Raw genomic sequence first — 25,833 nt, forward strand, 5'->3', positions numbered from 1 at the left:
CACTGACATGCTCCAACACTAACTGTGCATTTTTAAAACATAGCCCAAAGGGGAAAGGGGGCTTTCCCAGGAGTATCATTCTAATTTTATGTTGTTGTTTTTAAAAGATTGTATTTGTTTATTCATGAGAGATGCACAGAGAGAGGCAGAGACACAGGCAGAGGGAAAAGCAGGCTCCCTGTGAGGAGCCTGATGTAAGACTCTATCCCAAGACCCAGTAGTCATGACCTGAGCCAAAGGCAGACACTCAACCCCTGAGCCACCCAGGTGTCCTAATTTTAGGTTTTAGAGCAGAATCAGTCGAATGAATTTTATGACTGGATAACTCCATCTTAATTGGCCTGATACAAGGCAGGGTTCCCTGACTTGGGTACAAACAGCTTGGAGTACTACTAGTTATGTCATAGATCATTCTATAAAATTAAACAGATGGTCATATGATGGTTTTTTTAACTTTGAAGGTATGCCAAGTGGTGAATGACCAGTTGATACCCATAGATGTTCTATGATACGACAGAGGGCCCATTTTCATCTCTGCTTGTGCTAAAGAGCCCTCTACTTCCTAGTGTCAGCTGCACTAGGTTTTTACCTTTTATTCTCTTTAATTTCAGAGGATGCATGTTTCTGCTTCTTCGGGTGACTTTTGAAAATTGATAATGTAATAGATTAATTACAAACACTTGGTAGCTATATTAGGATTAAAAATAATAGAAAACTAAGCATTTTGCTTGCAGTTGCCTCCTTTGGGTAATTTTATATAGTACATAGAAATAGGTTCTTATAATAAGGTTTATGTCAAAGAGTGACTTAGTAAAAGTAGATAGAATGAAGAGACAGTCCCATTCTGTCACCTATCTGGCCATAATTTGTGTCTCAATTCAAAATATTTGATTACCACAGCTCATCCAATACTGCACATCCCATATAAAACACACATGTAGTAACTATAGGCATAAGGAAATGTTTATTATCAAAGAAATACGGTAATAAAAAATGTGATTATGTTTTACCCAAATAAACATGTTCAGATAAGTGTTGATCTATTCAAAGCAGTCATGTGTTACTAGGTTTCAACACGTTTGTGTCTCCTCCTTCAAGATAAATGACCATCCTTTTGAATAGTCTTAATAGTCATAAATCCTCATGTAAGGGTGATTTTGATTTGGGGAATTGTCAAAACCCAGTTGAAGCCAAAACTGGTGATTAGGATGATTTATACTAAATATGATAGTTTCAGGTTCAAAGAGAAACAAAACCTATGTTTCTCATATGCCAAATAAAGTGGCTTATGTGGCATTTGTGCAACAGCCACATTACAGGAACAAAGATGTGGCTTCTCAAGGTCACTGTTTTGAAGACTAATACTCACTGAATATATAATTACTGGCATGTTGCTAAAAATGAGTCTCGCTATTGAAAAGTAACTGAGTAGGGCAGTGATGAAGATTAGAGTTCTTGCCCAGATGTTCTCCAAAGCTTCCTTTCCCAGTTTCAAGTCTATGCCCCCAGAAGAAAAGACAAAGGAGTAAATTCTCCTAGCAGAGCCTTAGAAGATTTCTTAGAACTCACTAGAGTTGCATTTTAATACTGTTCTATTTTATCTCCCTAGCCTTCACGGATCTTCTCTTTTGTCCTACTTAGCATTCCACAGGCCAGAAACCAAAGAAAAATGAGCCTAACCCCATCTTCTCACTGTTGCTTCTCTGCAGAGGAGGCTACCATGGGGGCAGTTCTTCCACACTTGGCTTGACAAATGTAGGGCCCTTCAAGACGGAGCTCTCCAGTGGGTTGGGCTGCCAATCAGTGAGTTTTGAGATTTTTTGTCTTATTTCTCTAAAGGCTGCTGGGTATATGGTATGATTGACCAGATCGTCCAGGTATTAGGATTAGAAATGAATATAAAGCCTATCATTAATCAGGGGCTGAATTTGACTTAGTTGAACCAAAGCCCACTTGGAGGAAATGTTTATCAGAAAGGCCTCCAGAGTCTGAGTAACATTTAATGATAGAGATTTTTAAACTCTGTTTTGCTTTTAAATAAAATCAAGTAAATTACAAATAAATGCATTGAAATTAGTTCTCAGAGCCTTGAAAGCATAAGATTCCTATAGAACCATCTTTGTACTCACCTTCTGTTCTCACCTGTTATGCCCACCTCAGCAAAAGAATCAGATATGATTATTCCTGCTCTTTCAGATGTTCATACCTAACTCTTGAGCAAGTTGTTTCCAGGCTGACACGAAATCAGTTTCCTTTGTGAAGTGCCCACATAACTGATTTCTAAGAAAAAAAAATATCTTTTCAAACCAAAATATTAGGGTTTTATCCTAGGTAGGAGAGGAGTATGGGAGGAGTCTCATTGCCAAATTAAGAAGCCCTCTTATGCTAATCGGTATCACATGCTCCTCAAATTGGCTACCTTGTCTTCACATTTTGCCAAAATCCTTCTTTTGTCATTTACAGACAATGTGCCCAGATGTTTTCCGTGGCCCTTGGGGAGGAAGCCACTGTCGAGATTCTCCAGTGCAAACAATTAGGAAATGCAGCTGTGCACCAGGTTCAACTGGGCAGGGAGGGAGGTGTGTGGTGGAAGGTCGGGAGGGGTAAGCAAACTAGAGAAAGGCTGAACCATTCCTGAATGAACGGATCTGGGGGGGGGAAAGGAAAAGGAAAGAGCCAAAAGAAACAAAACCAGAAAGCCACTTCCCCACTCCAACTCCTCCTAACACCCTACCCCCACCCCGCCCGTCAAATCAACGTTTCTCATGCCTGCTACCTACCACTGTGTTATCTGACCGTGAGGAAGGGCGTCTCATGCTAACAGGGCTAAATTAAACAGACTAGCACTTGGTACTTAATTAAAGGAGCTCTGTTAGCTCTATTAGCAATAGTTCTGCTATCAATTTTAAAAGAAAACAAGGAAAAAAAATAAAAGAAAACAAGGTTGGTGGGATTGTTTACCAATTCCCAGTGGTGAAAGGGAGAGGAAACGAATACTTTTAGCAATCTCAAAACTCCAGTCAAGAAGCTCCCCCAGGGACTCTGAATGCCAGCCAAAATGAGAGCTGTCAAAACTTAAGGCCATCCCCCAAGGCTGCTGACATCTCTTGCAAAAGTTTTAAAGGCATTCTCCAAAGGAAAGCTTCCACTCACTTACCGCATTTTTATTTGCATTCTTTACCTATTCTTACCAAGAGAGGAGGCGTGGAAGCAGAATCTTCTTTGCTAATCAGCAGGTCTCACCTCATGCTTCTTGGCACAGTTCAGCACCTCTGAATAAGCTGCTCCTAAGTAGTGCGGAAAGAAAGAGCTAAATGCTTCTGCCGAAGATATCTGATGGAATAGTCTGACTCACAGGGTTGAGAAAAAGAATACAAATGGAAGTCTTCAAAATCAGCTTTGAAAGGAAGAAAATTCACAGGCTCCTTAAAATTCAGATGGGATAATGGCAAAAATGGAGGTAGGAGGATAAAAGAATGAGCCCTCAAAGAAGATGTCTTGGTCACAGAACTTAAAACTGTAAGGAAATTTAAAGCCATATATACAACTCTCCATTTTAAAAATGAGGAAACCAAGGTCCACACCTGGGAGGCTGGAGAGCTAGGACTTAACCCCAAGCCTTCGGACTCCAAACCAGTGCCCCCAGCCTATGGCCATCCTTGTTTACACTGACATCCAGCAGGATGAACCCAGGGTAAAAATAATTCCCATTCTGCTGCTGGCCAGGATTGAGAAGACCCTCGAAGTGAGGAGACCTAGATGCTACTCCCAGCCCCGGTTGGTTCAGCTATGAGCAAATGCTCCATCTTTGCTTCAGTTTTTTCATTTGTAAGATAGAGATAGCAGTACCTGCCCCCTGTCCCCTACTTCCAGGCTTCATAAGATCAAGACAAGAGAGCTTTCTGTACAGGAAAGCAGATAATAGCAATGCTAAATGTACCCCTAGAGCCATACCTGTGTGTCCTACCTAGATGGCATCAAGAATTAATATCGGTTTCATGCACCTCATTGACTTCAATCTGACCACAAAACCACGAGCACAGAGCTTAGCAGGCAGAAGCTCTCAAGAGATGGCCATTGCCCTCCATCCCCACTCTGTGTCCCTCCCTCTTTCCATCCTCTCTGCCTCGAGGGCTTCTTGGTTCTGGGCCAAGTTAAAAATACTAGAACCCCATGGTCCTCTCCTAGGGGCATCTGGAGGCTAGATGATAGTGACAGAAACACATTTTGGCTTCTCTGAACTGTTGTCCTTGGCATATCTGAGGTCAGCTGTTTTCTTAACTCATATCATCAAGAGACAAGGCTGATATAATATAAAAAGGGACGGCGGCCTCCTCCAGGGCTTTTGGGAACCGAGAAGTGTCTGGTCTTTATCGTAAAAAAGCAGATTCATATGTTTGCAAGTGTAAGGCAACGTGTAAGTGCTTTGAGTATAGAAGATTCTAGTTCTCAATTCCTCTTAGGGTTTGTTCGCTGGGTGCATACAGATGCCAATCTTGGTAGAAGTTCTTTCACCTCCAGATTATGTCATCACAGTCCCCATGGGCATAAGCAGAGGTCCATGTTGTGAGCCTGATGTAGCTATTGCCGTGGTAGATTTCGTTTCCTTCCTCTGTCCTTTGGTGAGGATTTTGTCTTTCCAAGTGTTCTTTTCAGACCCTGAATTTTAGATGTAACCTGTGATGACATTCACCTCCTAATGCCCACTGTCCCACAATGTACCAGGCCCTGGACCAATCATGTCATTCTTCTTCCTTCACCTTTTGCGAAATGAGTTTCTTTTTTCCTTAAGAATTGTTCTTTCTTGGCCTTTCACTCTATTTAACTGTTTCTATACCTGTGGCTAAAATAAAAACTCTTCCCTCTCTACTCTGTTGCTTGCATGGTATCCAGGAGAACATCCATTCTTTAAACCCTTGGTGTTGTCATGGTGACGCCACTGCACCACTGTCTCTCTCCAGAAGCAGCCTGACCTGGAGTTACAGCAATGAGCTCAGGAAGGAAATGCGAAATGTGAAATGAAATAAGAAGCTGATTACAGCAGGTGACCCCTCTCATCACTGAATTTGTGGTCAGTGGGAGACAAATCATGAAAGGTCTATCACAGGCTTAAGCAAAACCTTCTCTCTCTGTTTTGTCCAAATTTAAGCCATTAGGGTTGATTATGCTCCACCCTTGATTTCTCTAGTTACAGATAAGCTTGCTAAATTTCCAAATTATATTTTTTGAACATATGATCCACCCTTTAGAGTCATCTTTGGATGTTTCTCTTCTTTTCTTAATAAAAATTTAAAAATCCAGTCTCCAGAGGCAGAAATTTATTTGGCTAGTATATCCTGCTCATCAAACAACTTAAGCGATGCTAAAAATGTGCTTTCTGGGGTTGATATCCTTTTCATTACTTCTTCACACTTCCAACCTCTAACTCCAAGTAAGCAAAGACATCAAGTACCTCTCAAGCAAACTTTCCCAAAAGTCACATGTACGTTAAAGTCTGTTCAAGGCCAGGCAGTTTTTTCCCCATTTTTAAATGAAGATCTGAAGTATAAAATATAATTTATGCTTCAGTTTTGATGACGATGACAAAAGTTTTCTGTCCCTTATCTCTAGACTTCAAGAACTAAGACTACATCCATGCATCTAAGCAAGGACTAGGATGGGAGGTGGTGGCTTTCCTCCCAGATGGCTTTCACTGTCCCTAGGGCCAGGGCTTCCGTCACATCCACATGTCCTTCAGCACCCCTTCTGCTGTCCATGGATATGGGTTTAAGTTCAGAAACTGTGTGGTGCTGTTTAGAATCGGAGGTGTGGATGAAAATTCTGAAGGTTCAACCATGTGTAGATACAGTTGATCTGAGACTCTTGGTATTCCAGAGAAGGCTTCCTCTCTCTTGCTCCCATGTATGAACATTATCTGGCTCTAGTACATTCTTCTTTAGACCAGATTCCAATTTATAATTGTTCTATAAACATATTTATTAACTCTAAAGACTGAAACACTCTGTAGCTTTAAAACTGTACATCAGATTAAGTGGCAATAAAAGGTAAATAGTTATTTCCAAGTAGGTTAAATCCACACTCCAATTATTTTTGAATTAAATCTACCCAGTTGAGAGGACAAGTAACCTTAGGTGAAACAGCTCTGTATTCCAGATTCAGTGATACTTCGGGGCATTTCTTCCCCAGATGGAAATGACTGAAGTGGTTTGTTTATGTCTTTATGGCTATCCTCGTCTTTCTGCTCAAACCAAAGTACAAGTTGTTCTGAAAGAATGTCCCCTCTTCAGAATTCTATATACTCACATTCTGTTTACTCAATTCTCAGGATTCTAGTCAATCTACTCATCCTATTTCCTTTTTTCTATGGTTTCCCATTCTTCTGAATGCCTTTCTCACATCTCCAAATGCTGTTTTGTCTGTTTGTTTGTTTGTGGTTCTTGTTGTTTTTGCAGACTGCTGCCAAGCAAAAGACCAGTATATTGAACAGTTCAAAGATACTCTGAACAGTTCTGTGGCCAAATCAATTGCTGGATTTTTTGCAGAACCAATTCAAGTGGGTATACTGACCTTAGACATTAATTGGGCTGACTTTCAAATTATCAGAGCGTTTTAACTCATACATTCTAGAGAATTCCAAAATATTTAAGTGACCATTGCTGTGTCCCTCTCCAAATTCAATTCATTCTCTTGGCTCCTTAAAAAAAAAAAAAGAGTGCCCTCAATTTTCTACTGACCTTCAAAAACCATTTCCTGTATTCTTGGGCTGAACAGATAGATGAAACTATTGAATTCCTAAAATTCTGAAGAAAAGGAAACCCCAGCAATCTTTGGTTGCTTAATACCCACACTATCAGGGGGAGCCTTTCTCTAATGTTACCAAATCCCTTAATCTACTTTGTTTCTAATCTCAGAAGAGAAGAAGTTTTGTGTCCTTTTCCCAAAAGTCATGGCACAAGAGTAATGGCCCCTCTATTCACCCATAGTTGGAACAGATCTAAAGACCATTTTAAAAATTGCTGCTATTAAAAAAAAAAAAATTGCTGCTATTACTAATGCTAATGATGATAATGATCTATATTCTTTCATTTTTTAATAGTTTCAAAGGGCTATGCTGTTATTATAGGACTCCCTGGTTTGGTCTTTTGCAGGGGGTGAATGGAGTAGTTCAGTATCCAAAGGGGTTTTTAAAGGAAGCCTTTGAGCTGGTGCGAGAACGAGGAGGCCTGTGCATCGCAGATGAGGTGAGTGGCTGTGGAACAGGGTGATATAGAGAGCGAGAACAAGAAAGGCATAGGGAGAAACCTCTTCAAAACCTCCTCTGCAATCCAAGACGAAAACGTCTTCTGTGGGAATTCCAAGATGTGGATATGAATTAATGAAGCCTTTGCTAGTTGACTGGTTGGTTGGTAGATTAGTTGGTCCATTTAATAACCAAAAGAACTTAAACATCCAAGTTGGAGTTTATCAAATGAGTGGCTAGCAGGCACAGGTGATGCTGTCATCACCTAAGATAGCTTTTTAAGTTCCCATATGGAGATTGTGTCAGAGGCAGTTCAAAAACCACATAGGAAATTTCATCTCGTAACCAACTTTTCATCCTAATTTTGCCAAAATAGTATTAACGAGGCTGGCAGCATTCATCTTAATAAAAAAAACTTGTTTGGAAAAGATATTAAAAGAAAAAAATGCATGGGGTGCCTGGGTGGCTCTATTGGTTAAACGTCTGACTCTTGATTTCAGCTCAGGTCACCATCTCAGCATCATAAGATCGAGTCCCAGCTCAGGCTTTGCACTGGGTGTGGAGCCTGCTTAAGATTCTCTCCCTCTTTCCCTTTGTCCCTCCTCCCTTACAAAATAAAAGGGAAAAAAAATGTGGATGCTAAGAAAGAAGAGGGCCACCATTGCAGATATTTAAAAACTAGTTCCAAAAAAATTCTAAAATAGCTTGAGCTAAGACAGCATTGGTGGAATAAGCATATGGTACCTCCAAAGGGATCCTCTAAAGGGAATGAAATTCATTGGCTCCGTGTCTTTTTTAAAGGCATCAATTTAATCATAACTACACTTCATATTAGAGCATATCAAAGACAGCAGTCTTTTGTCTACTAGGAATAGCAATAGAGGTCAAAGGACCAGAGGATGGTTGCCAGGACCAGAGATGTGCTCCCAGCTCATTCCAGGGTGACCAGTCATAATTCTACTAACAAGAGTTAGACCCACCAGGAATAGGTGGGGAGCCTGTGAAGATGTTTCATACCTGTTTCAGTCCTGCTGTCTTTGCCTGAACATTTTTCCTCAGCTAAACATTCCCTATAGTGGACTTTGGGCTGTCTCCTTTGCAAAAATGTTTTTTGCGATTTCCTCATGTGCAGCCCGGTCTCTGTTATCCCCAGCTGGCCTGGCTAGTCCTCAGAGTGCTGCACATGTAAGCGAGGGTCAGCCCAGCCTCCCTTCCCCAACCTGTCGCTACAAGTTTAGAGACTGCAAGCCAATCAAACTTAACTGTTACTAAGAAAAGAAAGGAAGAGAAAAGAAAAGAAAGAAAAGAAAAGAAAAGAAAAGAAAGAAAAGAAAGAAAGAAAAGAAAAGAGAAAAGAAAAGAAAAAAGAAAAGAAAATTCTGTTGGTTTACAATTTGTTAAAGAATCAACTTTAACCTTTGGAATTAGCACACAGTGAAGCTGCCACAAACTAACGAGAGGGCAAATAGATTAAATTTTAAAAATATATGACCTTCAGAATTTTCTAAGATAGGTGGTTTTCTCACAGTTTTGGTCTAAGAATTATTTGTTTACTTTAAAGAAAGAGCAAGTGAGTGCAGAAGGGGAGGAGGAGAGGAATAGGGAGAGAAAATCCTCAAGCCAACTCCCTGCTGAGCACAGAGCCCCACTCAGGGCTCAATCCCAGGACCCTGAGATCACGACTCCAACCAAAACCAGGAGTCAGCGGGCCAACCGACTGAGCCACCCAGGTACCCTGTTTTATCACTTTCAAGGACATAATTAGAAACTACCTAACATAGGGTGACCTTAAGAAGGATTGTCCTAATGACCAAGTGAAGATAAGAACTGCTAGATCTATAAGGTGCATGTAATAACAATTCTATAAGGTATGTCCCATTGTTATTATCTCAAGGAAACTTTACCAGAAAGGCTCTGGCAGAAATTTGCAGGGAATGTCTATGTGGCTTTATTCAATTAGGCACTTCTGCTACTTCTGTATTCATTCTACGTACTAAGTACTAACTTTTATCAGGCACTCTGCCAGGTGTTGTGGAGAAAGAGAGGAATAAGATACAGCCCCTGTCATCAGATACATACAGTGGTGACAGTAGTCCAAGGTGAGAAGTTCAGATGACAGCATGCCTAGGTGCCTTGAGGGGGAGCTCTATGAGGGCTCAGGAAAATCTTAGAACAAGTGATGATGAGGCTGTTTTGAAGGACAAGAGGAGTTAATGAGATAAAGAAGCAGGGAGAGGGTCTTCTAGAAAGAAGGAAAAAAGCATGCACAAATAAACCAAAGTTAACTTGGTCCAATCCTAATTTAACTGGTTTAACTGGGTCATCTTCATAGTTCTCGAACCTGAAAGTCCAAGATTCTCAGGAAAGAAAGGAGATCACAGGGAAGAGAATGACGAGCCTATGTGGACCACGCGGCAACCATACCAGCCCCAATCCACTCCCTATAACTCCTGCTTCATCCAGCAGGGCAGAGGTGGTTTCTTCCCTGCTGCCTTACACACCGGAGATCCTATTAAGCATTGCTAACCAGAATGTTCCTTTACACATGCACTATTTATATGACTTTCATAGCAGTCTTGTGATGTACCACTAGTACTATTTCTACTTAACAGAGTTAACAGGTTCAGAGGACTTCAGAAATATATCCAAAATCCCATAAAGTTAGTAGCACATGGTTTCTGGTAACTAAAAGCTCAGACACAGACTAAGGGCCATGTCCATGGTCATATAAAGATGGTGATGATGATGGCTGGCAATGATGATATTGAAGAGGAAAAGAAGTGATCAGAGTCAGAAAAGCCAGCATTTCTTGAAAGGTTTCCAATGATTTTGGATTTGTGTTCCATCAGGTGCAGACAGGATTTGGAAGGCTAGGCTCTCACTTCTGGGGCTTCCAAACCCATGGCATCCTCCCAGACATTGTCACCATGGCTAAAGGGATTGGGAATGGCTTTCCCATGGCAGCAGTTGTGACAACTCCAGGTAGGGCCTACGGGCAGGTTGTACTTGTTTCTGGGCCTCCTGCATCAGTGATGGTAGAAAACAGATGTTTGGGAACTTGCGTGGGTTGAAGACAGTGCTGGGAACTATACATGCATTTCCTAAGCAATAATTGAAAGAAACAGTCTGCCATATGGTAGAAGAGATGGAAGAAAGCCAGCCCTTTCTGCTCTTGCTGTAGGGAGACTAATTCTCCCACCCCCACAATGAAATGCAGGGTTCTCACACTCCAACAAGGTATAGGAAATCGTGCCACAAAAACAAAACCCACACAAGAGATCCTTTTTAACCAACCTGAAGCTAACTGTGAAATTTCCAGGGAATCCTATTCTGAAGGAGACTCTTATTTGGTCTTACTGTTCTAATATGTTATAAACTCAAGGCTCAGAGTGACAGTTTTCTGCTTCCATCTCAACAAAACAACTGAATAAATATATCTCACTTAGCCAGAATATTCTATAAAATGAACATAAGACCAAACCCTATTTTAAATTTTAGTGAGGTTTTATGGAAAATTATTTTTATGAACCATTTATCGTTAAAAGTCTTTAAATTATTTTGCTCTTCCCACCAATAGTAAGCACACTTCCGGGGTACTAAAGGATAATTAAGTGCTCTGATAGTTCAGTATTTTTATTGAATGAATAAAGTAATACAGAGTCCAAGCTCCTTCTGCTTGCCTCATGACAGGTCAATAATTTGAGAGGCGAGATGTTGGGGCAAGGAAAGCCAACAAACCAAGGAGATGCGGGACAATTGTCCTAAAGAATCATCTCTCCTGGGCAGGAAGTCCAAACTCCTTGTTTCTTAGCAAAAGGGAGGAGCACAAGGGAGTTGGCTGCAAAGGTGACCAATGTCTATGGACCCCTGAGAAAGGTCTCATAACTTCTTTGTCTTTGGTCATGGTCACTCTTTGCCTATGGGAATCTGGTCATGTCCTTCCAATAAATCTTAACATAGCATCAGCATTTCTGTCTGTACTTCCTTATCTCCTTAAGTGATGCAGGTTTCAGGTTAAAAGAAAAAAAAAACAAGTCTTTGCAAATCTCTGCTGTAAGCAAAATTCCTTCAAAGATTAACATGCCTACATACAGGGCAAAGCAGATGTTTCCAAGCTATAGGTCACAGCAACAAGACAAAATGAAGCAATTTGGAGTCAGACATGCTAAGCTTCTACCTGTTACAGGTACTAAAATGTGGATGCAGAAAGTGAACTATAATGAACCAAATATATGCTCACCCTGAAAAAAATCCAGAAATTATGTTACTAAATCCTTAATGCGATCTTTTTTTTAAATATCTCCTTCTTAGTCCCAAGAGTATAATATAGAAAAAAAAGGTTAACTAATGAAGGTCCCATGTAAATTCCCATAAATCAAATGTTAAGGTACTTTTCAATTCACAAAACACATGGAATATTGTGTTATCATACTTCTCATTGAGTAAATAATTTTTCCATATCCAGTCAGCCCCAGCTGACTACCATAACAAGACACCACACGCTGGGAGGCTTAAGCAGCAAATATTTATTTTTTCATAGTTCTCAAACCTCGAAGTCTCAAACCTGGTCAAGGTGCCAGCAAAGTTGGTTTCTTGTGAGATATCTCTTGCAGATGGCCAACTTCTTGCTGTGTCCTTCTATGCCCTTTTCCCCAGACAGAGAGAGCTCTGATGTCTCTTTTTCTTCTTAGGATGATACCAGTCCTACAAGGGCCCCATCCTTGAGACTTCATTTAACCCTAATTACTCCCCTAAAGGTCTCATCTCCAAATCTGTTCACATTCAGGAATAGGGCTTCGACATCTAAAGAAGGGTCACAGGGTGGGGAGACACACATGTAATTCCATCCCTAACATCCCCTATCGGGCAACCTGGGTGGCTCAGTGGTTTAGTGCCACCTTCAGCCCAGGGCCTGATCCTAGAGACCCGAGATTGAATCCCACGTCGGGCTCCCTGCATGGAGCCTGCTTCTCCCTCTGCCTGTGTCTCTGCCTCTCTCTCTCTTTCTCTGTGTCTCTCATGAATAAATAAATAAAATCTTTAAAAAAAAAATCCACTGCCTGGTGAATGAAGAATGGATTGGCTATGATGCCATGAAATATATTATTAATACAAGACAAAAGTAAATATAATCAGAATGGTGTGAGAGGAGATGACAGGAATGTCTCACTCTTTATCCACCTTTTATTTTCTCTCCCTAGAGATTGCCAACTCTCTGGCTAAATCCGTTCTTCACTTCAACACCTTTGGAGGGAACCCCATGGCCTGTGCCATTGGGTCAGCGGTTCTTGAGGTATGTTCTGGCAGCCACGTTAACATCCCTCATTTCACAAAATTACTTCAAAACCACACACACGTTATCCAGCCTCTGTCAATTACATTATTAAAGTGAAGAGGTAATAACAGTCCACAAATTTAAGTCAGATTTCCAATCATTATTGTGCCCCTTCACCCATTTTAAGATCTACTCTGGGTGCTTGAAGTATTATGTATAATAAATATATATTTTATATAATAGAATAATATATAATAAAGTTCATATGCATGGGAAATATAAGAAGAGGCCGCTAGCTGGTAGCACTGAAATTTCTTTTTTATTTGAGTGGTATGTGATGGATAGTCACCAACTGTTGTCTTGAATTCAGATTAATTTTCACCCTGTCCTTGACAGTCTTCCTTCCTTTTGTTGCACGGTCATAAAGAGAATCTGAGTTCAGTGGGACCAATGAGGGAATTCAGCTGTTGCTCAGCCCCCCTTGCTGAATTTTCCTGGTGTGTCCTCTGTGAAATGTCCTTGCTAATGTGCATAATAGCATTTGCTTAAGTAAGTAAGTACAGGGTATCCCTAGAAGAATGTCCAAGAAACGACTCACTGTGGTCATCTGTGGGGAGGAAAACTCGGCAGCTGGGAGACGAGGATCAGCGAGGATCCTTCTACTGTACACACTTTCATATATTCTGATTTTTGGATGAGGCAAAGGATGATTCACCTACTCAAAAAATGTTAAGTATCTTTAAATAAAAATAAGTAAAAGCTTCCCTTGCTACTTAAAAAGTATGATAAATATGATAAAATCGCAATATGAAAAGCACAGGTAGGAATGTGTCATTTACTTCATTTTGTTGACATTGCCATTATGTTACCTCAACCACATAGAGAGGACTTAGGTGAACGAATAGGTCTTAAGTCATGAAGTCATGCAATTATTATCAGCTAAATATAAATGTAGTATATTGTGCGTAGTCAGTCAAGAATCACAAGTCTCTACCATGAGTGGAAGTAGGTGAAAATTTTTTTGTATCCTCAGGGCCCTGGCCCTGGGCCCACACAGGGCTTCGCTCAGCTCGTTAGGTCGAGGCCCTGTGGTGGGACACTCGGCCAACGACAGTCTGTGTCTGGCTGAGGGCTGCTAAACTTAGGTCAGTAAGGTCCCAGTAGGGCCATAATCTACGACAGGTCTTTGTTCAGGGCATTTGTCTTCTTCACCGCTGTATCCTACTTTTCAGCAAAGCCTTGGCAAGAATGAACCTCAGGATTATGGCATCTGTGTTGCAGGCTGCATTGAGACATGCCTTTTACTCTTTCCTAAATTTTTAACCATCCCTGAAGATCAGGAGGATCTGGGGAAAGTATCCCCTATACCAAGATTCTTTTTCTCCTTACAGCAAATCTTTTTGTAGTACAGAGCATAATCACATTAGACTTTGGTTTCCATTTGTCTGGTCAAGTTTCTGTAAAAAAGGCCATACACATTTACCTCTGTGTTTCTCAGTCAATATTAGAACCTTTTTTTTTTTTTAAATGTAAGGCCATTTGAGACTTTCTCTAAACAGGTGATTAAAGAAGAAAATCTACAGGAAAACAGTCAAGAAGTTGGCACCTACATGCTACAGAAGTTTGCGGAGCTGCGGGATGAATTTGAGATTGTCGGAGATGTGCGAGGCAAAGGCCTCATGATAGGAATAGAAATGGTGAAAGATAAGGTAGGTTCGGATATGCCGTGCTCTCTGTGACTTCTTGGGGACAGCAAGAGTTAAAGTGGAAAGCATGAGCCACAAGGTCACTTCATACATTCTCGGGGAGAGAGCACACCAGGCCAGCGAGGCTCAGCAGAGCCCATCGGAGGTACACGGGGAGTGCAAAACGCCAGCAGGTCATCAAGAGTTTCAGAGGAGGCAGGGAGGCCGTTTGGAACAGGGAGCTGATATTTTTCCTGCCGCTCTAGGCAAAGAACATTGGTGATGACTAAATATTTAGAATTAGACATATGGGGAAGGGAGGAAGTTATTTGGGGAGCGGCAGGTGGCCCAGAGAGCTTGGGGAAGTAAGGAAGAAGGCCAGGAGAGAGTTGTGAAGATGGTTTGGGATGAGGACGTTAGGATCTACAGGATTTTGTGTTTGTCTGTTTGTGAATATTTTTCAGTCTCCCAAGTAACTAGGCAGGGTGTGACTTTCGGATGACATTTCCCACCGTGACTCACACTCAATATGACAACAATTGGACTTAGCATTTTCCCCCAAACCAGTTATTCCTTTAAGTTCACTGTTTCTGTTTCTCACCCTCCACTGTTCTCCCAGTTACCCAGTGTCCAGATGAGAAAATAACTTTCTGTCTCTTATTTCTAGTGCCAAATCTGCTGATCCTTTCTTTGCCTCTGCAACCCATGTCCCTCCCCTCTGTAAAAGCAAAGCCCAGACCTGCTGAGGGGAGTCATAGGGGGAGAATCTTGGCACCAGAGCGAAGAGTCAAACTAACTCCTTCACCTTAGCTCTTGCCCAGCTTTCTCCTAAGTGGCTTCTTACAGCATCCTAGTTTGGGAAAGTTGATGCTCAATAATTTTAGGACTCAGACCAGACCATGGGTATAAGACTCTTCCATTGATGCCACACAGCAGAGCCAATACAAAACTGGAATGTTTAAGATTTTAAAGCTAAGGGGGGGGAAAAAAAAAGCTAAGGGGAGACAATAGCAAAATAAGAGTAACATGAGACTAGGCCCTCTTGCTCACAGGCCACAACATACTTCTCTTCAGCTTGTGGCCAAGGCAAGGGCTGTTATAAGGCTCAGAAGATTCCATCCCAGTCCCCAGCCCAGGAGCTCCCCCAAAGATATCTACACTCCCAAGTCCAGACTCCACAGAGAAGGGAGGGGTTCCTCTCTTTCCCACTGGCCCAGCTTCTCCGTGCTCAGAGACACACGAACACAAATGTTCATCAGGACTTCATCTGTCGTGGTAAAACACCAGCATCCTCCCACATGGCCATTGGTACAGTACAAGCTAAATTATGGTACATCCATCCCACGGTGGCATAATTATATGTTTGAGGGGAAAGATGTGCAAATTGTATTATAGGAAAAAATAAAACAGGCTATCAAATAGTGTCTGTTGATTGAGCTCTGCCGTTGGGTAGTGTTAAGCACGGGCTCTGAGGGCAGACCACCCAGATTTTCACCCCAGCTCATCCATTCCTTAGTTCCATCTAATGTCCACTCAATGCCGTTCACTTCCCTACATCCAGTGCCACTCAAACTTTTCCCCAACCAGGGACCGCAGTACTCTCCTGTCTATATCTACCTGAGGCAATCCTAGCCTTTTTCCAGATCCAACTATTCACCACGCCTCCTCCCTAAAGCTTACCTTTGTTTTTCCCTTGGACAAGGGCTCCAGGACTCAGAGAATCCCTCCAGACCCACTGCCTAAAAAGCTCCTTCGAAAAGATCTTTCAAACTCTGTATTTGTTGGTTCAGTTTTCATGCAGAAATAGCTTACTTTCCTAAAGAAGTTATACACTTTTGAGGCCAGGAATCAGGCGGATGGTAAGTACTTCAGAAGTGTTTGTTGACTGAGTTCAGGTCCCTGCAACCCTTCAGACCATGTTCAAATAATTACAGCAGCTCAGAACTTTACTATAACACTGTCCATCACAACCCAAAATTGAAATTCCCCTTTGCTGTTGGTGAGGACATAAATTGGTACAGCCCTTTAGATAGCAATTTGTCTGTATCTTTCAACATTTTAAATGTATGCACTTTGACCTAGCAATTCCACTTCTAGACATATGTCCTAAACAAATACTCATAGAAATTTGAAAGATATAGATGAGCAGGAATGTTTGTGGCATTGTTTAGAGTCACAAAAAATTAGAAACAACATAAACATCCAGCAAGAGATGATTAAACAAATTATCAACAAACAATGAAATGCTGGGTAACCTTGAAGAAGACGAGGTACAAATACAATGACATAGAAACATGTCCACGATATATTGTAAATTGTTAAAAGCAAATTGGAGAACATTATAAAGTATGATTTATTTTTTAAATATGCATATAGATGTATTTGCAACATAGAAAAAGTGTCTGGTTCACAAGAAATTATTGATGGGAGGTAATCCTAGGAATAAGATTGGAGAAGAAACTTTCCCATTTCCCTTTATGCACCTCCATTTCAGTTTAAGGCTTTTTTCTCAATAACCATGGATGGGTTACTTTTATAATTATTTAAATGCAGATTTACAAAAAAAAAAAAAAAGGTAAACATGAAGCAACATTACACACCCACCAAGGGGTTCGGTTACAAACATGCCTACTTGATTATCTAGCAGCTGGGACATAGGCTTGAGCACAGAGCCTGGGCAGCTGTCCTGGGGCTGTGTCTCAGAGTTTCCAGCACTGCTTTTCTCTGTGGAACACACACAAAATGTTCAGTTAGTCACAGCAGCTGAGGACAGGGGATGATCAAATGGAGCAGGGAGGGTGCTGGCCCAGTCCAAAGTGAGGCCAAAGTCCACCTGTCCAGACCCTAACTATCCAGCAAGGCCCCACCAACCCAACCTCCCCTAGAGAAACCCTTTCAGGGGGTGCTGAGTGCCCTCTGACCTCTCGCTATTCCCACACTAAATTTGACCACTTTATGGTTCTCACAGCTACCTCCACTATTTTGTCATATTTTACTCTTCCCTTTTTTACTAGATGAGAACCTCAGAGGCAAGCAGGAATGTGTGATGACATCTTAGGATCAGTGAGAAGATCCTGGTCTTGTCCCCTATCCCAGGTCCTCATTACCTAGCAGTCTGAAAGTCTGAATATTATTTTCTTTATCTCAAGGCTTTAGGCCCGACAAAAATGCAAACATCTCTGGGAGGCCCAGTCTTACTCTGTTCTGGGACATTGAGACCTAAGCAGGAATGAAGGGGCATGAGGTGGAGTGCAGACTAGGGGGTGCAAGGGATAGATATTGAAGCCTAGAGGGAAGGCGGGTAGGAGCCCTGAGAATAACAAAGCTGGGACCGCCTGGAAGGAGCCCTCCTGCACCTCATAAGGATGACAGGAGCCCGGATCATGCCTTATGCATGTGAAACCAGAGAGCCAGCCCCACGCTGATGCTCACCACAGCCGTGCCACAAAAGAGAAACTCATGGTGGTGACAGCAATGAGTACTCAAGACAAGTTCACACCAGTAATTCCCACGCAAGCATCTGCCAGGCATTTCACAAATCCAGATGCCTTGGCCTGCCCCAAGTCTTCTCATTCCATACACTGAGCCTGAGCCCCAAATGTCTGTAGTTTGAAAAGGCTTCCAGGTCATGCAGACACACAGTCAGACGTGAAATGACTAAGTCAGAGGGAGGCGTTGGTACTCAGGCTCAGACGACAGGAGACGCACAGAATAGGCGCCAGCCCCCAGCCCAGGGCCACCAAAGGGGTACTGACACCTCTGGACCCCAGAGAGACCAACTTCAGATGCCTGATAATTTGAAACAGCCTCCGGCCCCCCAAAGTGCTTACTTTTCCCAACCTTGGAGGATTAAGTCTTGGGGGAGAAAGAGGAAATTCCACAAGCCAGGGAGATGGGGACAGCCGGCGCCACCCCAGCTGCCCAGGCCATGCAGTGGCCCAGGGAAAGCCTGGATCGTTCAAGCCCTTGTGTAACTTAAGAGCCATTTCCTGGACTTCGATATGAGCCCTCTACGTGAGCAAACCAAAGTGAACAGTTGAGAATTACCACACCAATAAAGCCAACTCCACATTTGGCGAGGGAGGAACCAAGTTCCCAGGACTGCCCTTAGCAGAGCCAAGGTTCACCGGCTATCTGCATTCAACTTCATTTTTTCTTTTGCAATTTGGGATGAACTGGGATAAAAACAAGTATTTTTAATAACACCACCTCCCCCCTAAAATTCCACCCAGTAATTCACAGCTTTATTTCTCTAATAGCTATACTCAGTTACAGTGAGGAGAGAGAGAGATTGAGAGGGAGGGAAGAGTGTTGGTTGTTTGAGTTGCTTCCCCCCCCCCTCTTGGAAATAACATCCTTAACAAGTCAAACCCTTATAGGAAATATGTATTAAATGTATTTGCAGATGAGCCGCCAGCCTCTTCCCCAGGAAGAAGTCAATGAAATCCACGACGACTGCAAACGCATGGGGCTTCTAATTGGCAAAGGTGGCATTTTTGCTCAGGTAAGAGAAAGGCCGGCCTTTTCCTATCCCTTTCGGTGGGCGTCTCCCGGTTGTCCCTTCTGGTCTCTTCCTCCGGGCCTGATGCTCAGGTTTCTAGAGGAGGGTGCAGTGAGGCCCGCGGGCCACTAGAGGGCGCCGCGTTCGAGTGGTTGAGTTCCCGCCGCTCTCGGGACCGTCTAACAAGGCACCAAGAGGGACGGACAAACCACAACCACGGGACTTGCGGTGCGGGTCACGGCAGAGTCATCACAGTCTTGCAATGACTAGTTTGCCGCACGTATGAATTAACTCAACCTCAGGCTCTGACTCTGGGGACTCTAAACCTGCTGGGGCATAGAGGCCACTGCGGCCAGGAGCGACCCAAGAGTGCTGGCGGGTCCTGGTGACCCTGCAGGACAGGCGGGAGACCACCCTGGCTGGGTCCCCGGTGGGAGCTCAGAATCAGCCGCTCCCAGTGCCCTTCACCCTCAGGCTGGGAGACGCAGGGACCAGCTTTCCCTGCTCCTTCCTGGAAAAGCCACAGACAAGCCCCAGGCAGGGGTGGCCCTGGCGTGGCCCTGGTGTGGCCCTGGCGTGGCCCCGGCCTGTTGGGTGGGCGCTGCTCCTAAGCCCTCTGCCCAAATCTCTCTCGTCAGCAGGACCCTCACCCTGAAGCGCTGATATCTGAGATTTCGGGTATCTTCCTCTCCTCCCCTTTGTCACCTTTCTTTCCCGATGTCATTCCGCTTTCCCTGCTCCATCCCTGCCCCACACTCTAGTGGCGCCGACACTCTCGCCCGAGAGCACAGAAGCTCTCAGATGGGATCTCTGTGCGAACTCCCGTGTCCCCACTCCACTTCTTCCTTTTCTGAAGATTCGGGGACTGAAGTGTCTCTCCTATTCAGATTTAGATCCTCTCCCTGTACTCTTGCCCCCTGCCCCTCTGTACTTCTGTTCAAGGGGACATCACTTGTATCTGTAACCCTTCCCTGTTAAGCGACAGGCTACACCAAACCGCCTCCAACAAAACCAGATGAACACTTCTGCTGGGACATTCGCTGCGAGTTCTTTCTAGTCCGGGTCACAGTTATTTTTCTATATGAATTAATGATTAAAAATCCTGTAATTGGGCAGCCCGGGGGGGGGGGGGGGGGGGGGGGCTCGGCGGTTTAGCGCCGCCTTCAGCCCGGGGCCTGACCCTGGAGACCCGGGATCGAGTCCCACGTCGGGCTCCCTGCATGGAGCCTGCTGCTCCCTCTGCCTGTGTCTGTCCCTCTCTCTCTGTGTCTCTCATGAGTAAATAAGCAAAATCTTAAAAAAAAAAAAAAAAAAAAAAAAAATCCCTTAACTTACAAAGACCCGAACACTTGTTTACTTGCTTAGTTATTTCTTAGTTATCTGGGAAGCCCGTCAGCACTAAGCAACAGTTGCTATGCTGGATACTAAAGTCACAGTGAGGGGGATCCCTGGGTGCTCCGCGGTTTAGTGCCTGCCTTGGCCCAGGGTGTGCTCCTGGGGTGCCGGGATCGAGTCCCGTATGGGGGGGGGGGGATCCTTGCATGGAGCCTGGCCTCTCTAATAAATAAATAAAATCTTTAAATATATATTTTTAAAAAATAAAGTCACAGTGATAAATAAGACCCCGTCCCTCTCGTCTCCGAGCTGGTCTCCGAGCTGGCAGGAAAGAAAGACACATCAACAGCAATGACAATGCAGAGCAGCAAGCTCACCGAGGGCTATAGAAAAGGAGTATTACAGGAGGAGGAAAGAGAAGGGACTCCTAGCCCCGGCCTCCTGGCCGGCTGAGCCTTCCACAGCGAGAGAAACACTCAAAGCCTGTGCGGGAACACGGCGGGGTGCAAGGAGCTCCAAGCACACTCAAAGCCTGTGCGGGAACACGGCGGGGTGCAAGGAGCTCCAAGCACACTCAAAGCCTGTGCGGGAACACGGCGGGGTGCAAGGAGCTCCAAGCACACTCGAGCTTGCGGCGGGCAGGGGGTTCGGACGCGGGATCCTGAAGGCTCGCGGGCGCTGTGGGGACCCGCAGCAGGGGCGCCTCCCGCAGGAGCGGACTATTATTAGGCTAATCTTCCGGATGAAGGACAAAAGGCACCGACAGGTTGATCACGCCAGTCACAGCCGGTCGGCCGAGGGACCAGGACCTGGTGTCTGGGTCCGTCCTCCCGCGAGGATACAGCGGAGGCCTCGGGCCTGGGGGCAGGGAGTGCGGGCGGCGGGGGAAGCGGTGCGGACGGTGCCGGCCCGAGCGAGCCGCGTGCGGGGGCGCGGACGCCGGGCGGGAGGGGCCGAGGGGAGGCCCCGGCCGCCGCCCTACTCAGGCCGAGTGCGCCGCCGGCCCGGTGGGGGGCGGTACGACCCCGCGGTGCAGCCCGAGGTGGCTCCGAGGGGAGAGCCGGGCCAGGTCCCGTGCGCCGTCGGCACCGCGGGCGCCTCCGGGGAAGGGGGTCCCCGCGGGGACCGCAGACAGCCCGGCGCGCACCGGGCGTTCCCGGGCGGAGGGAGTGCGAGGCCGAGCGGCGCCGCGGGGAGGGTCAGCAAGGCCCGGGGACACCGGGGGCGGGGGGGAGTCAAGCGCCCCAGGGCGCCCCTGCCCCGAGGGGAGCGGGCGGCCGCCGGCACCCACGGCGCCTTGGTCCGTCGGGGCAAAGGGGCCAGTAGCGTTTGTAGAGGGGCGGGGGGGCGCCGAGGAGCCGGAGGGGGCGCCCCGCGGGCTCCAGGGCCGAGGGCCCCGCGCGCCGCTCACCTCCAGGCGGGCACGTGGGGCCGGGCGCGCGAGCACACGAGTTTCTAGAAAGATCTTGGCGGACGGCTCCTGAGCAGCGGGAGGCGAGGCCGTCCTGACCCGGGGAGAGGCTGGGAGCCGCGGCGGCAGGTTAAGCCTCCCCCCGCCCCCCCCCCCCCGGGACGGACGCGGGCCGAGGCCCCGCAGAAGACCGAGAGCCCCCACCCGGGGCGCCCCCGCTCGTCCCGCGGGCCGCGGTGGGGGGGGCAGCCTCGGCGGGGACGGGCCCGGGACCTGCGCGCACGGACGTGGGGGCGCGGGGCGCGCGGGAGGAGGGCCGGCCGGGGGCGCGCGGGGAGGGCGGGGGGCGCGCGGGGGAGGGAGGGCCGGGGGCGCGCGGGGGAGGGAGGGCCGGGGGCGCGCGGGAGGAGGGCCGGGGGCGCGCGGGGGAGGGAGGGCCGGGGGCGCGCGGGGGGGGAGGAGTGCCGGGGGCGCGCGGGGGGGGAGGAGGGCCGGGGGCGCGCGGGGGGGGGAGTGCCGGGGGCGCGCGGGGGAGGGGAGTGCCGGGGGCGCGCGGGGGGGGAGGAGTGCCGGGGGCGCGCGGGGGGAGGTCTGGGGGCGCGCGGGGGGAGTGCCGGGGGCGCGCGGGGGCGGGAGTGCCGGGGGCGCGCGGGAGGAGTGCCAGGGGCGCGCGGGGGGAGTGCCGGGGGCGCGCGGGAGGAGTGCCGGGGGCGCGCGGGGGGAGGTCTGGGGGCGCGGGGAGGAGTGCGGGGGGCGCGCGGGGGGAGGTCTGGGGGCGCGGGGAGGAGTGCCGGGGGCGCGCGGGGGGAGGTCTGGGGGCGCGCGGGAGGAGGGCCGGGGGCGCGCGGGGGGAGGGCCGGGGGCGCGCGGGGGGAGGGCCGGGACCGCGCGGGGGGAGGGCCGGGGGCGCGCGGGGGGAGGGCCGGGGGCGCACGGGGGGAGGTCTGGGGGCGCGCGGGGAGGGGCGGGGGCGCGCGGGAGGAGTGCCGGGGCCGCGCGGGGGGAGGGCCGGGGGCGCGCGTCGTGCCACCAGCATCCCGGCGCTGCGGGCGGGCGGGAAAGGGAGGAGGGCCCGTGGGGCGGAGCCCCCAAGCCAATGCGGGGTGGAGGAGACGGACGTTCTGGCGAGAAGGGCAGGCGCGGTGGGCGTCGGCAGCGGGCTGCTCCTGGCAGAGGAGGGTCGTAGCGCGGCCGCGGGGGACTGGGTGCAGAGGGCAGAGGAGGGTTCTGGGAAAGAGAAGCCGGAGGGTGGTGGGCGCCTGGCGAACACGGAGGCCGCCCCGGGCGCTCGGAGGGTGCCGGAGGGAGACCTCCGTGAGGTAGGGCAGGACCAGGCGGTGAGCGGGGACCGGAGAGGAAGGCGGGCGGAGCCAGGTGCTGCCAGAGTGGTTAGGAGGTGGGAGGTGCGCGGCCTGCGTCAGCATCGGGGAGGGAGGAGACCGGCCCAGGGGGGACATGGAAGACATGTCAGAAAAATAAGGTTTTAGACTCTTGGCTTAGTGCATTTTCTCAAAGTTGTATTTGATTCTACGATGACCCGTTGTTGTATTTTCCTTTGTCTCCTCAGACGTTCCGCATCGCGCCCTCGATGTGCATCACTAAACCAGATGTTAAGTTTGCAGTGGAAGTATTTCGGTCCGCCTTAATCCGACACAGGGACCGAAGAGCTAAATAAATTGTTTAAAAATAAAAAACCAAAATTAAAAAAAAAAAAAAAAAGGGATCCCTGGGTGGCGCAGCGGTTTGGCGCCTGCCTTTGGCCCAGGGCGCGATCCTGGAGACCCGGGATCGAATCCCACGTCGGGCTCCCGGTGCATGGAGCCTGCTTCTCCCTCTGCCTGTGTCTCTGCCTCTCTCTCTCTCTCTGTGTGACTATCATAAATAAATTTTTAAAAATTAAAAAAAATAAATAAAAATAATAAACCATAAGATTCAAACCTACGCTTCAACTTATGTTCAAGGGTTAATTTAAGGAATTCGATTATATAATTGGTACGTGTAGAGGACACGGTTGACTGCCTACCAGTCTTATGGGCTCCCAGACCCCCATTATCTTAAGAAACCCATCCTTCAGAAAAAGACCTTTATCCCTAGCTCAGAGAATAAATCCTAATTATTCTAGGTTACTTATGGTGATTTAATTCCCCGTCAGCCATTGGTTTGTGCATGACATGTGACATATTTTGGGACAACGAATCCTGAAGGAAAATATTCTCATGGAAGTGCCTTCAGGTGAAGGTTTCTTTATCGCCAGAAGACATGTCTTCTTACACCGATCATCATGGGCCATGCTCAAATCATGCCATTTTGGGGCCATGTAGACAAAAGCTTCTTTGCTGGGGTTGGAAGGTAGAAGGAAATTGCGTCCTTAGTAATGTCAACGAGCCTCTGACTTAACCAATCCTAGATTCTCATCTTGGAGTTTTTGGTTATATAAGATAATAAATTCTGTGTATTGCACAGCCTTTTTGATTTAAGCTTATTATCTATTACTGTAGCTATAAGCATCCTAAGAAATGATGCAGAAAATACCCCAGGTAGGTAACTGTCCTCTTCTTTTTTTTTTTTTTTAAGATTTTATTTATTTATTTCAGAGAGAGAGTAAGCAAGAGAGTGAGAGAGAGTGCAAGCAGGGGAAAGGGCAAAGGGAGAAGCAGACTCCCCACTGAGCAGGGTACTTATGCAAGGCTCAATCCCAAGACCCCGGGACCATGACCTGAGCTGAAGGCAGCGCTGAACTGACTGAACCACCCAGGTGCCCCTTGTCCTCTACTTTTTTGACTCCCTTAAAATGTCTATCAGAGCCTACTTCTCAAATTCTACTTTCATCACCTTACCCTGAACTAAACCCTCATTACTCCTATTGCAATAGTCTCCAAGACCAGAATTTTCCAACCTTTAGTCATTAAAATGCACATTCCTGGTGTTTTTTTTCCCATATGTGTGTGCCACTTGTCTTAGAACTGACTTAATATTTTTTTCCTTAACTTGTTTTATTTAGATGTATTTGATAGTAACCTTTCTATAATAATAATAAATGGGAAAGCAGTACTTCATGTTCTACTGGAAAGTAATCGTTCAAACAGAACAAACACAAAGCAATGTGATTCAGTTCTAGCAAGACACAATTGCTGGCACATGTTCCCAGTCTGAGGCTTGTTCCTTCTTTCTTCAAAAGGGAGATTAGAGAGTATATGAAGGGTGTCAAAAACTACCAGCAAACATACCCTCTTCTTAACACAAACAGAACAGGATCCACAGAATTAAAAGGGAAAAACAACTTTCTCAGCATGCGGTTAGATGTTTATTTGAGCTGTGTCCAGTTCGATGCCATGTTCTAGTGGCCTCCCCCTGAGGTGTCTGTTCCACTAACACATCCTACACCTCACTGCCAAATTTGTCTCCCGTGGGCATTGACTTACACATGCCATTCCCTTGCACAAAACCTTCCAGTTGCTCCACATGGCACCCTGGATAAGATCAAAACCCCTTTAACAAGGAGCTCAATGCTTCCATGCTTACACATGTCATTCCCTTGCATGAAACCTTTGAGTTGCTCTGCATTGTGCCCTGGATAAGATCAAAACCCTTTTAACAAAGAGCTCAATGCTTTCCAGTATCCAATTTCCAAACAGAGCAAACACTTGAGAAATGCTCTGTTTTGACAAGTGGAAAGATCACTGAATTGAGAGCCAAATGATCTGAATTCTAAACTCCGTTTTCCACCACTTATATGCTCTAGATGACCTTGGATGAGCCTCCTAACAGATTTTTAAAACTCATTTTGGCCCCAGACTGATTGATACTTGCCCTTCCGACCTCCTGAGTTGTGTTGGGAATCAAGTAAGCTAATGATCATAAGAGCACTTGAACTATGCAAATAGAAATTCTTCCCTTCAAGCTCCGTTTCTCTTCTTCCCTCTACTACAGAATCTCCAAAGAGCAGATTTTGTGCTTTTACTTCTTTGGCTCCTGTCCATGTCTCAGCGACTAGGATCTCACTCCTGCCTTTCATTCCTTGGAAACTGCCTTCTCAAAAGGCTATCAGTGACTTCCTTATGGCCAACACTTAATGTTTCCTTTGAATGTGCTTTCTTTCTCTCTTTCTTTTAAATTTATATATTTATTTGAGAGAGGGAGAGCACAAGCAGGGAGAATGGCAGAGAGAGAGGGAGAAGCAGATTCCTCACTGAGCAGGGATCCTGACTCGGGGCTCAATCCCAGAACCCTGGGACCATGACCTGAGCCAAAGGCAGACGCTTAACTGAGCCACCCACATGCCCCTGAATGTTTTTTCTAAACAACTGCTCCCTCTTGAACATGATTTCCTTGGCTTCTGCAATGTGGTCCTTCTATCTCAGATGGCTCCTTCTCAGGCTCTTTCCT

At 46.5% G+C, this 25,833-nt stretch overlaps 1 protein-coding gene across 4 annotated transcripts in view; it reads left to right on the forward strand.

Annotated features, from left to right (window-relative positions):
* The window catches only part of AGXT2 (alanine--glyoxylate aminotransferase 2), a 36,175-nt gene extending 12,918 nt beyond the window's left edge, over window positions 1-23,257 (forward strand). For all 4 annotated transcript variants that reach the window (XM_025984109.2, XM_025984110.2, XM_025984111.2 and 1 more), the window contains exons 6-14: window positions 1,710-1,803; window positions 2,464-2,557; window positions 6,453-6,553; window positions 7,149-7,241; window positions 10,090-10,222; window positions 12,442-12,533; window positions 14,075-14,224; window positions 18,606-18,704; window positions 23,015-23,257. In XM_025984109.2, the coding sequence (XP_025839894.2) occupies window positions 1,710-1,803; window positions 2,464-2,557; window positions 6,453-6,553; window positions 7,149-7,241; window positions 10,090-10,222; window positions 12,442-12,533; window positions 14,075-14,224; window positions 18,606-18,704; window positions 23,015-23,122 (964 nt within the window). In that variant the 3' untranslated portion in view covers window positions 23,123-23,257. The remainder of the gene's footprint in view (window positions 1-1,709; window positions 1,804-2,463; window positions 2,558-6,452; window positions 6,554-7,148; window positions 7,242-10,089; window positions 10,223-12,441; window positions 12,534-14,074; window positions 14,225-18,605; window positions 18,705-23,014) is intronic.
* The last annotated feature ends 2,576 nt before the right edge of the window (window positions 23,258-25,833 follow it).

The sequence above is a fragment of the Vulpes vulpes genome, chromosome 4 (genome assembly GCF_048418805.1).
Source record: "Vulpes vulpes isolate BD-2025 chromosome 4, VulVul3, whole genome shotgun sequence".
NCBI classification, from domain to species: Eukaryota; Metazoa; Chordata; class Mammalia; order Carnivora; family Canidae; genus Vulpes; species Vulpes vulpes.